Genomic DNA, 12,432 nt, shown 5'->3' on the forward strand with positions numbered 1-12,432 from the left:
AGTCTGGTTTGCATTTCCTATGTTTAGTCAGGGCCAGGAGTGGAAATGCTAGAGAACTGTGAGTGAGGCTGCTATCCTGACATTTCAGGCTTGGTCAAAAGTAGGATAGTCTCGAAATCTCACATGAAATCCTGCTTCTTGTAGATTTCCAGCTCAGATTACATACTGAAGAGGCTGAAATAAGTTTCAGATATAGAAACATAGTTGGAGGTGCTTATATGCATAGGACTGAACCTCTGGAACTTAGGGGTGGCTGCACTCTATTTGAAACCTACAGATCCTTCTTGTTAGAAGGATAATTGTAATATTTTTGCACTAACTCATAAATCAACTGATGTTTAGGACATAGCATGAAATTTATGGGTGTCTAAGAGCCTAATCTGGCTCCCACTGAAGTCAGGAGCTAAAACTATGTCTATACTTAAACCGCTACAGTGGCACAGCTGCAGTGCTTCAGTGTAGACACTCACTACAGCAACAGGAGGGGTTCTCCTGTCACTGTATTAACCCAGCTCTCTGAGAGGCACTAACTAGGTCTGTGCATTTGAAATTACTGGGAGCTGTGCATAATCTGAGGTTTGGCCATATTTAGCTTGTTGCACAGGAATTACTTAATTCCTCCAGAGAAGTTGAGGTCTTGCTCCTGAGTAGCAGACAGTGCAATACAGAATCACTTCCAATCCACTTTTGCTTCTCCAGAGACTGATACATACAGTAAGATGTTTGCTGTTTTTGATATTGTTTCAGTAAAGAAAAAGGGGCTTTGATCTGCCTCTCTTAGATAGAGATGTAATTTGCTAAACTGGAGTCGAAAGGGGAGGAGACAGCTTTTCTCCCTCAGATCAAACTAGTAATAGAACTTGAAACCTGATGATCTCTTAGAAAAGCCTAATAGTTAATTAGCAAGTATGTGCCACTAATTGTTTTAAATTGCAACATACTTAATAGAGGTATAAAGTATTTTAGCTTGGAGGTGCTCAGATACTCTGAAGATGTTCCAGTACCAGTGCAATGAGCATGAAATAAAGAAATAGATTTGCTGCCCAAAAACTTAGTTAATGCAGCCATGAGTTATAGCCCTGAGACTATAATTAAGCAAGGTCAGCAGAAGAATTCTTCTGTCAGCCTAGCACTGTCTACACCAGGGATTAGATTGGCTTCACTACATCACTCAGAGGTGTGGATTTTTCACACCCCAAGCCATGTAGCCAGGTCAACCTAACATTTTAGTGTAGTCCAAGCCATAGGGCAATGGTTCCCAAACTGTGGGTCACGACCCCATTCAGTGGAGGGGCTTGTGGAGATCCCTACTGTGCAGAAGATGTCATTTTGCTTTACAAAATGGTATCCTTTGCACAGCATGACCTTGCACACACCATATGTACACTGTGCAGCGGATGGCATTTGTAGAGCAAAATGGCTTCCTCCATGAAGCCTGGCCTCCCATGTGTGGTGTATGCGAGGTCACGCTGTGTGGAGGATGTCATTTTGTTCTTCAGAATGGCATCCTCCAGTCTGTTTGGGGTCCCAGTGAGAAGGACTTCATTAAAATGGAGTTGTGCCAGCAAAAAGTTTGGGACTCCCTGCCTTAGGGACAGCTGTGTAGATTAGTGCAGGGGGAAGGGGCTCTGAACAACCCTCTGCATCAGAGAAGTTTCCATGTTCTTAGGTGAATCAGAAACCCCATGAAGGTGAATGCAGCCTGACACAAGAGCTCTGAGAGGTGAGAAATGACTCATTCATTCAATGGGTGTTCTTCTCCCTCCACCAAAGTCTACCTTAGCCCCAATTGTGGAATATTAATTTTCAATTAAGTCTCACTCTGCTTGTGGGTATTAGAGCAATATTTCTTTTAAAAAATCAAAACGAGTATGGATTTTGGAGCCTATTGAAATATTGGCTCTTAAATAAGAATTTCTGCTCTCAGAGCAAAATTTCTCGAGTCCCCTGCAAAATGTAAACAGAGAGCAGCTAATCTGCACAATAAACATTCTTAGAAAGCTGCCAAGGGCAGGACACAAGCTCACAGGACATGAGTGGTGCTCAGATTGGGTGGCCACAGCATCTCACTTGGAGCCATGCACTTATCCTCACAACAGGCAGTCAGCAAACACTCTGGTTTGCAACACAGTCCCCATCCTGCTCTACATATATAAATTACTTTCCCTAGCTCATCAGATTGGCTTGAGCCACATTGGAGATCCAAATTTTATCCCGATGAACTTTTTAACTATTGCTTCCCCAAAGAGTCAATGAGTGCTGGATATTAGCTGAAATCAATACAGAGCAGGTGATAGGAGTTTGGGTGGGATCAGAACTATAGTTGAAAAGCTAGGTGTTTGCAAAAAAATAAAAAAAGTAATAAAACCCATATATCTTGGACATCAGTTTTGTTAGAGGGGCTGCATCACAGAAATCCCTTGCTCCAACAATCTTAAATGTGTACCACTTCTCCAGGGGTCCCCATGGGGCACAGAAATTTTCAATACAATCCACATAAATATGTGGATTTTAGAGCATTTAGAAATATTGAGTGTTCAACAGTAAACTGGTCTCAGTTATAATAATAGTGGAGCTACCACCCCAGTAGAATCTCATTCTATAGTCAAACATTATTAATTAGCAGGTTTAAGATGATCCCCACACCAGAGAGCTGTTATGATTATTTTATTTGGACTCAGTGCTTGATAAACTCTTTGTAGAAAAATGTCTGAGCATCGATGTCCAGGCAGTAGAAAGATCAGCTTGCCTTTCAAGTTGTCACGCTCTGATACATGCAACCTTTACAACTTCCTAAACAGACATAATTTCTACTTTGTCTAAAAAGGGAGGCTAACTTGTTTGTTTTTATTTGCAACATTCCTGTAGGCCAGTGACTGCAGGATGGCAGTAACCTAGGATTATCCTGCAGAGCTGTAACTAGGGAATCCATAACAGCCAACCTGAACTCTGCTGTGGGCTGCCATTTAATACCACAAGAAACTATTTGCATTTCATCATGTAACTGATGGTGCGAGTTCAAGAGCTTTCCTTGGATCAGGCTGTGATTGCAGATGAAAGAAATAAACTACCAAATGGTGAAGTGAAACATGCAGTTTTTTATAGAACGGTGCTCTAAACATGAATATGCTGTGGTGAAAAATTCAGCCCAGACTAAGGGATAAGAAGCAGAAATAAAGAAGAGTGGAAATGTATAAAGGAAAAAGGTGTGATACTTTCCCATTGACATCAGTGACAAAACACCTATTGTTTTCAGTGGGAGTAGGAACAGGCCCAAAATGAAATGGGACTGTGCAAAGCATCTTTATACTGTATGTTGGAGTTTAGACTTGATTTAAGTGGAAATCTGGGCTCTTTAGAATCTGCCTGACCCTGCATTCCTTGCACCAAAAACTCACTTTGGGATCAATACAGAATCAAGCCTGTTTGTGATTTCCCCAGGGGTCCTCTTGAATTACCCTTCATTCTATATGATTTCAGTCCAGTTCATAATAAAATTATTCTATTCCTTGTGAAGCCTGCATTATGGATGCATGGCCATCATGTTCCTGCGGAGTGCTTGTTTTTTTCCTGTAAATGCAGAAATCCTTGTACATTTGGGAGCTTGTGAAAACAAGTTTGAAGCTGCAAGACTTTTCAGCTTCACAGTTTAAAGGAAAAACTAAATCCCTGGCTGTGGAATACTCCCACTTTTGCTCAAGTTTTTGACAATGAAACTCATTCACACAGGAGAGGGCACTTTCCATGTGAATGTGTCTCTGTGCTACTGTCACACATTAAGTAAGATAATTCCAGAGAGAAGATTTATTAAATGCTAGAAAATGAGTTTCGGGGAGGTCAGTGGGAATTCTGGGTGTACAAGGAATGCAGGATTGTTGTTTATGCATGGCCCCAAAGTGTGTGAGGTGACACAGAACAAATAAAAAGACACTAAATAAAGCTCTTAGCCACAGAGCTTATAGGTGAAAGGCCTGATCCTAAAAATGCATATATATATAACTGTCCTTACATGAGTAGTTCCATTTAAATCTGTGGGACTGTTATTCTTGGTAGCTAGCCTGCACCTGGTAATAAGTATTTCCAGACTCACGCCCTTATTTTAGATGTGGTATAAGGGGGAGAGAATAACAAACAATAGGGGAAAGTGGGTAAGGATGGAAAATGGTTACAGCAATAGAATCACAGTTACTCAGTTTTGTTGCATGCATATCTTGATGTGCCCATGAAGTTTGTTTGTATTATATAAGCTCGTGTGTGTGTGTGTATATATATATGTTTATGCATAAGTGTGTGTGTGTATATGAGACTGTGTGTATGATTACATATATGGGACTAACTTCTTATATGTGACAAGAGAAAATAGCTTTTTAGAATGGATTTAAAATGTATTTTAATAGACTAAGCTAAAACTGATGAACGTGTATTCATGCCAGAAAATACTTTCATTTGTTTCCCACACTATATTTATTTGATTCTCATTACTTTTAGGATAGAGAACAGTCCATAAAATGTCATGTTTACATGCAAATATTATTTTTTCTACAATTGTTTTTGGAACAAATAATCCAGGGATTTAAAATAATGCATTACATCTTCATGGAGGAGAAGGACTAGAAATACTTACAATTGTAACAAGATTGTTCTCATTGCCTTGGTGCTTTAGTAATGATGCTGAACATAGGAAATACATTTTTAAGGCTCTGAAACATAATGGCAATTCCATTTGGAAGGGATGTGAATCACATTCCCTTTCTTTTCATCTTTCTAGGGGTCGTTGTTTGAAAGCAATCTCATTTTTAACTGAGTGAGGGCAGGAAGCAGAAAGCTTTGAGGGTCTGATCTTGAAGTCAGTGAGAGTTTTACCACTGTCTTCAGGAAGTACAGGATCAGGTCCTGCTCTGTCAACAAAAAGGACCTGAACAGCAAGGACTACATCCATTTAATATTATAACAGATGCATGGCTTTTCTGCTGTCTGACTGCTAGACCTTGTATCCTAACCGCCTATTTCTCCTCAGAGTAGAGCAAACCCAAAAGGTGTGTTTACTTAATGCTGTGCCTGGTAAAAGTTAAAGCTCCCCGTGCTAGCCATGCATATATACCTTTGAGCTGGGACACTGAACGGCAATATCAACGGATTAGGATCTAGAAAATAAACAAACAGGCTTTTTAACCTGTCCCTGTTCAGGTAGCAGTAAGAGAGTTTTCCAGCTCTCGCGGAGTCATTCTGTTTGCTTACATACAGCTCATTTCGTTCTGGCTTAATGAGGGCAGAGTAATTATAATGTGGACTATTGAGAGGGATTCCTTAAAAAGAACCAAAAAAAGTGAAATTATAGTTTTTTCCGGGACACTTTAAAAACAATTCCATATAGACATCCTTCTGTCTGTATGCAGTGGTGAGTATATAAAAAAGAGCGTAGCTTGGTTTAGCTGATTGGTACTACTATTCAATTTATTCTGCATTGGTTTAATGTTAACCTCTATGCTGGTATCTTGTGTTATATGTTTACCAGTAGTTGCAGGGCGCCGAGAATATGTCAGTCATCATATAAGTACATTGTATGTACACATCTGCATGTGATCATTAGAATACATTCTGTTGGTATTTAAGCTGTGATTCCGTAACATCAGAGGTAATGTAATTCATCAGATCAATCAAGTATCCAGGTTGAAATGTTAGTATTAAAGTGACCTCTTCGCTCTTTGCTTACATTCACCGCTATGTTAATTGCAATCAATAGCAATGTTGTGTTGCCTTTTTTCCCTTATGTTTGTGAATTGCAGTAACTGTTCTGTAAGACTTCAGCAAAAACCGCTTTGATATGTTCAATTGTCTATTAAAAACAGCGGTACCCGATTTTAATGTAAAAGACGTCCCATCTGCCTTCTTGCAAGCCGCTTTTCACCACTGGTTTCCAAGTTAAATATAGTGCATTTTATGTAGAGACTAAATCCGTTGTTGTCCATCAAAAGCGGGGTTGGCGTTAATCTCAACAGTTTGTACCCTCCTGTTCGGCATTCCAAGTGTCTTGTGGTTTGTGTTGCAGATTAGGAGAAAAGAAAATAGATATTTAGAACCAATTCAGGGCACAATTATTAATTGCGCTGCATTTGTCTTTATTTAAGAATTTCCTTGTAATGACAGACATAGCCTGTGCAAATTTCCACTATATACTAAAGCGTTTCTATTTCAGATGGACGCATTGTGATTGGCTACGCTGCCTGTCGGCGGATTGTAATTTCGCAGGTTGAAGGGTTTAAATTCTTGTGTTTAGCATAAACCATCAATTAAATCTATTTCTTTTGCGACTTCTTAGTAACTCCGAACAGTTAGAATATTTTTAAAACTCTACAGGAAAACCAGAAAGTCTTTTTAAAAACCGATTCTCGCGAATTGCTTTGATTGTCATCGTGTGTCAGATTCTTTTTTAAACTTACACCAGATTTGATCTTAATATCCTGATCCAGGTCAAATATGATATAACACATTTTCTCACCAGAATAAATCAGTCTCTGTCAATCCTTCTGACTGAGACTAAGTAATATTTCCTGAGACAGGGTTATTTAAATAAAAGTGATTTCCTTTTTCACCGTTTCCTGAACTGTGGCTTCATTCTAGGATGGAATTTCTTATCAATATCGTTCCAATGCTCTACACCTTATAATGAAGATCTGATAGTCAGTAATATAATTTAAAGATACACGGAACTGAGGCCAGATCCTTCCATTGACGTCTATGAAAGTTTTGCCACTCGCTCTAAGGGAGCGGAACCAGCTCCTTGCAAATATTTCAGTATATAAATTGCCTTCAGTCCGTCCCCGCCCCCGTACATTTACTGTATACCTTGAACTATGCCCAGGGAAATTGCTCTGTGTATTTCTTCGTTTGTTGTATTTGAGTTTATTACAATTACAGAGGGCTTAGAAAGTGACAATGTAAAGAAACGGGCTATCTGTGATCATCGTTAATTCAGTTGACATTGAAACAGACATACGAATATTCAAACTGAAGTTCTGTGCCCTCTGAGCTGCAACATGACATTGATCGCGTAGGCAGAACTCCATACTGAACCTCCCTGTTTAAATGCCAGTGGTGTAGAAAGCCTCTGCATTACTTACATTTCTCTTGTGTTGTCAGAATGGACACATTCCTAGCAATCACCGTAAAAGCCTCTAATATTTTAGATCTCGGTTAATTATAGCGTTAAAATGTGCAGGAAAAAGCCGAACGACTCACTTATTGCCATGTTTTTGTCTCCGAGTAGGCTCTAATTGACATTGGTGAGATTTGAGTGAACAGCACCAAACAAATAATTTCTGTTCTCTCCTAGTGCCTTGGTTTAATGGCAACATTTAATTAGCGGGGCGCAGGCAAATACTCTGTGCAGACCACAATATACTCACCTACTCTGCTATTGAAACCTGCTCTACATTTCCTACCTCTGTGCTAGGAGTCTACCGCTTGGTTTGATCTTAAATCTCACTTGGCGAAACTGTCAAAAAAGAAATACCTAGGCTAGCAGAGTTTCCTCTTCCACAGAGTGAATCCTTTAAAAGAGCCGTGCACCCAGTTTAAGAGCAGAGAGGGGAGGAATCTGCAATTTGGAGGAGGTGTTGACACACAGAACAATGCTGTTACACCTGCACCAGCTCTGGCTGCGGAAATGCCTGCGAGGAAGAGCAAGCCGGCCTGCATGGGTGGTCAGAAGAAATAGATAGCCCCAACACCACAGAAACTAAGAGACCTCTACGAGTGAACACAGAATCCCCATGCAGCAAACCTAAGTGCTCCGAACGCACAGCTGTCTCCCAGCTTCGTTTTCCCTTGGATACAAAAGAATGTTCGTGTTTTAACCTAATGGAAAATCTTGGCTTGTTTACTTGGGAAGATGCAAGTGGGCGATTAATTAGGAAATGAATCGCTAATGTTATTTCTCTATACTAACGACACATCGGCATTCAAGAAAAGCTGTGTGTGTATAATGTAGATATAAAATATACACACATAAGATATACATTCCCCGTATATTTATATATATTTATATTTATGTAAATATATTGTGTCATTATTTTTCGTAACCACATTTGTACCCAGCGGGATTACAGTTCTTAAAGATCATATATTTTCCTGAAAATGTGTAATATAGTTTGTGTATATATACTGAATGTTTTATACTTGTATTGAAATGTTGTTCTGAGGTTTTTAAATTTATCTATACATAGACTGCAATTCGTGTGTCTATATTATGAATGGCAGCATACACAAGGATGTGTATATAGGTACGACGGTCTATAGGTGAGTACAGAGAAATCTAAAGATGCAGATAAACATATCTATCGATGTAAATATATAATATATCAGGAGCTACACATTAGACGCGTGCAGGAATATATGCTCTTGAAGAATTGCAATCCTCCTGGGTACAAATGTGGTTACGAAAAATGATGTGACAAGCCCGCGGCGGCTGGAGGGAAACGGAGCTTTGCAGGGATTCCCGTTCGTATGTGCAGTTCAAGAAAGTTAACGCTGCGCTTCTAAAGAAAGATGCTCCGTGGCATCCTGAGCCTGTGGAATCGGGGAAAGCTGCGAGATAGTTCAATATAAGGCTCACTAATCCTGCACTCCGGGAAAACCCACTAGAGACCGAGAGTTTTTTCCCGAGCAAGTTCTGCAAGGTCACCGTTTTCTAAGTTAAAAGGAAGCTCATAGCGAGAATTAAATATGTGCATAAAAATGCCAGGAGACTTATTTTTAACCAGATCTTCGCATTTTGATGCGCACACTCTTTGGACAACCTAGTTTTCAAGGATTGGTTCAGGAGAGCCGAAGTTTGTAAACACAGGTAGCTGTAGTTATAAATGACAGCTCAATATTAAAAATGGCAGCGAAGGAGCAACAAGGAGCCTCGAATTTAGAAAATAAGCAGGCGAGTCCTCGTGCATTGTTCCTTAGAACCAAACCGAATAATTGTTTGCAAGTCATCGCAGAATAACATTTTAAGGAATCCACATCCATTTGTGCGACTGCAAATGGAGCGGCCTTCGTGACTATTTTTTGTACAATACCTTTGAGACGCTTCTTCAGGGTGTCCAGTACACGCTTCCGTCTTGTTGCTCGGAGTCGCTTTACCTGAAGATAAAAAAGAGAGATAAAAATGTCACAGGCACATAGAAAATTCCGGTTAACCGGGGGGAAACAGTTCAGCTGTGTAGTCTGGATCTCTCCCAGAAAAGATTCTACCCTATAATCTCCCTCCAGTCCCTTTCTAGCCTCCTTTTGTTCGCTCATCTGCGGGGCCCTTTAAGGTTTGTAGGTAAACAAGCGCTGTCTGTTTTCGATCACATTTTTATGCTCTGGGTGAAGAAAACCCTGCTACGTCCTGGACCTGATCCTTCAGCCTTTACTCTTTTAATTCCGTGTTTTTTACTCGTGTGTGGAAGGACTGCGAGAACCGAGCCCCGTTTTATTGTGCAACAGGTGTGGGTTGGGATTTTGTTTGTTTTTACTTTTTTCGACTGTAATCAGTTATCTGGGCACTGTGCCAAGACTCTAGTGAGTATAAATGCAAATATATATATATAGACATAGACATCTGAGAATGGGGAAAGAGTACCCTGTATCACAATCAGGTCCCATTTATAGCTATTGATTTCAGTGTAGGGCTGTGGGTTCGGTTTCTAGGCTGGGAGTGGAAGTTTGCAGCTTACTGCACAGTAGGCATATTTGAGCTCACTTTCCTGGTGCCAAAATGAATGCCTGTGCCAGCCAAACCCAAATAACATGGTAGGTTTGCAATGAAGTGTGTTAGCTTCCTTTTACTGCTGATAATATGGTAGCCTTCAGAACCTCATGTTACTATAACACTTAGCATTTCCCTCTCAACTGGAAATCTGGATAATAATTTATCCATCTTTCACTGAGAGATCATCTCTGTCTATCAGGACTTCCTCAAAATCTCCATCTGAGACAATTATTCAAAACTGTAGCAGAGAAAGTTGCGAGAAAACTTCTTAAAAACCAAATATGAAATGTTAATAGATCGAGAACGTTTAATTTAAATATACGTGGCCATTTGATTTTTTCAGTTTAATACCCACTCTTTCTCTCCTTTTGCTAATAGGCTAGTCACTGGGGTTTAATTACGAATTAGAAATGAACTCGACCGTGCCTTTCTGGCTCCCCCGCTATAGGGGAAAGGGTTCCTGACGAAAGCGGAACTTACAAATCAGAAAAGAGCAAGTCTTTGAGTGCATTGGAAATCTGAGCCTCTGGAGCCAGAGACGCGTTGCTGTCTCTTGAAAAACAGGCAGGGCTAAGAGAGAAACTTTACCAGCTCCTAAGGGAAAGGGGCTCTGAGTATCAGCTGGCTCTGGGCGCAAGTTTGATCCAAATCCATACCAAGAAGGGACTGACTCTGAGCCTCTGCCTGTGGGATTGGGCTTCGAGCAGCCCGGCAAGCAGGAACGCTGGTTCTTTTCCCCCAGGGAAGAAGGGTGGACTTGTGTGCCATGATGGCCAGTTACCCAGACCCCGAGGAGGACCCCGTAGCCCTGATGGCTCATGACACCAACGCCAGCAAGGAGGCCGAGCGAGCCAAGGACGAGCTGAGCCCGGAGAAGGGGGCCGAGAAGCCGGACCCCTCTCAGAAGCCCCCCTACTCCTACGTAGCTCTGATCGCCATGGCCATCCGGGAGAGCGCCGAGAAGCGGCTCACGCTGTCCGGCATCTACCAGTACATCATCAGCAAGTTCCCCTTCTACGAGAAGAACAAGAAGGGCTGGCAGAACAGCATCCGCCACAACCTGAGCCTCAACGAGTGCTTCATCAAGGTGCCCCGCGAGGGGGGCGGCGAGCGCAAGGGCAACTACTGGACGCTGGACCCAGCCTGCGAGGACATGTTCGAGAAGGGCAACTACCGGCGGCGGCGGAGGATGAAGAGGCCCTTCAGGCCGCCCCCGACCCACTTCCAGCCGGGTAAGACCCTCTTCAGCAGCGACAGCTACGGCTACCTCTCCCCGCCCAAGTACCTGCAGTCGGGCTTCATGAACAACTCGTGGCCGCTGGCCCAGCCGCCCGCGCCGATGTCCTACGCCTCCTGCCAGCTGGCCGGCGGCAACGTGAGCCCAGTCAACGTGAAAGGACTGTCGGCGCCGGCCTCCTACGGCCCCTACTCCCGGGTGCAGGGCATGGCCCTGCCCGGCATGGTGAACTCCTACAACGGCATGAGCCACCATCACCACCACACGCAGCAGCTCAGCCCCGCCAGCCCCGCGCCGCCTGCAGCCCCGGCCCCCAACGGAGCCGGCCTCCAGTTCGCCTGCGCCCGCCAGCCCGCCGAGCTCTCCATGATGCACTGTTCCTACTGGGACCATGACAGCAAACACAGCGCCTTGCACTCCCGGATAGACATCTAGAGACCCCCGCCCTCCTGTCTGTCTGTCTCTTGTTTCTCCTCTGTAGTGGCGGATTTGTCTAAATTGCTCTCTGTGCCAAAAATGGGCACCGCGGAAAAATGTAAGCCCTGCTCCGCGTTTGGTTGAAGGCAGTGTAAGTGTTGAACTTTAAAACCCTCTAGCTGCAGCGAGAGACCTGGGTGATCCTATTGGAGTGTAAGGTTATCAAGCTATGGCCGGTTTGTCTGATTTATAACAAGAGGAGGGGGTAACTTTTCTTTTTAAAGCATGCCATTCAAAATGCACACTTTTGTCCTCAAACGTATACTCCATTCTGTAATTTGGCACTCTTATTTTTGGGCATTGAGGAAAGTAAACTGAGGGGGAGGGGAATAGAAAAAACGCCAATTCGATCTCTGCTAATTGTAGATTTGTTGCCGGGACAGGCCTATCCGCCGTGTGTCACAGGACTTTTATAGTCTGGAAAGAATTGCACTTCTTCAAAGTTCTGTCCTTCTGTCAAAATAGTACTTACCTGGGGACTGTTTTAAAAGCAGAACGCATGCCTACATTTCCTAGCAATGCTGTTGATATTTGAAACAAACAAAAAATAACAAGAGTAACTTGTTAACTATGTCGGCAGTGATATAGATATATGTATATTAAAGTAGAAAATGTCCTGTGAGGTCTTAAAAGTAATTTTATACTGGTCTAAAATAATATTTTGAAGTTCTAAGAAAAAGACAGTTTCCTATAATAATTGCGATTTTTTCCATGCGCATTATTAATTATTATTATTATTATTAAATAAAAGTTAAATTTTATCTTCATATTTTTGACCAAAAACCTCCTGGCCCCAAATGGAATCTTTGGTAGGTTCTGCGTTTAAGTGCTCAGCATCTTTCTTACAAAGTTTTGGTCCTCCGACTTTAAATAGATTAATGTGAAAAACATAGATGTTTATAAATATTGGGGCCAGTTCATAGCGATTTTATAAATGTTTATGTAAGCTGATAGATACTAAGGCATAGTACCA

The 12,432-nt window shown here is 42.0% G+C and overlaps 1 protein-coding gene across 1 annotated transcript; it reads left to right on the forward strand.

The window, feature by feature from the left end:
• Positions 1 to 10,329: 10,329 nt before the first annotated feature.
• FOXL2 (forkhead box L2) lies at positions 10,330 to 12,100 on the forward strand. The gene has a single exon (XM_030575434.1). It carries the CDS (start codon positions 10,512 to 10,514, stop codon positions 11,415 to 11,417), a length of 906 nt encoding a protein of 301 aa, XP_030431294.1. The 5' UTR covers positions 10,330 to 10,511; the 3' UTR covers positions 11,418 to 12,100.
• Positions 12,101 to 12,432: the final 332 nt, after the last annotated feature.

The sequence above is a fragment of the Gopherus evgoodei genome, chromosome 9 (genome assembly GCF_007399415.2).
Source record: "Gopherus evgoodei ecotype Sinaloan lineage chromosome 9, rGopEvg1_v1.p, whole genome shotgun sequence".
In the NCBI taxonomy this organism is placed as follows: domain Eukaryota; kingdom Metazoa; phylum Chordata; order Testudines; family Testudinidae; genus Gopherus; species Gopherus evgoodei.

Excerpts from the sequence above, each read along its gene's own strand:
- FOXL2 (XM_030575434.1), top strand. The coding sequence starts at position 10,512 with ATGATGGCCAGTTACCCAGACCCCGAGGAGGACCCCGTAGCCCTGATG.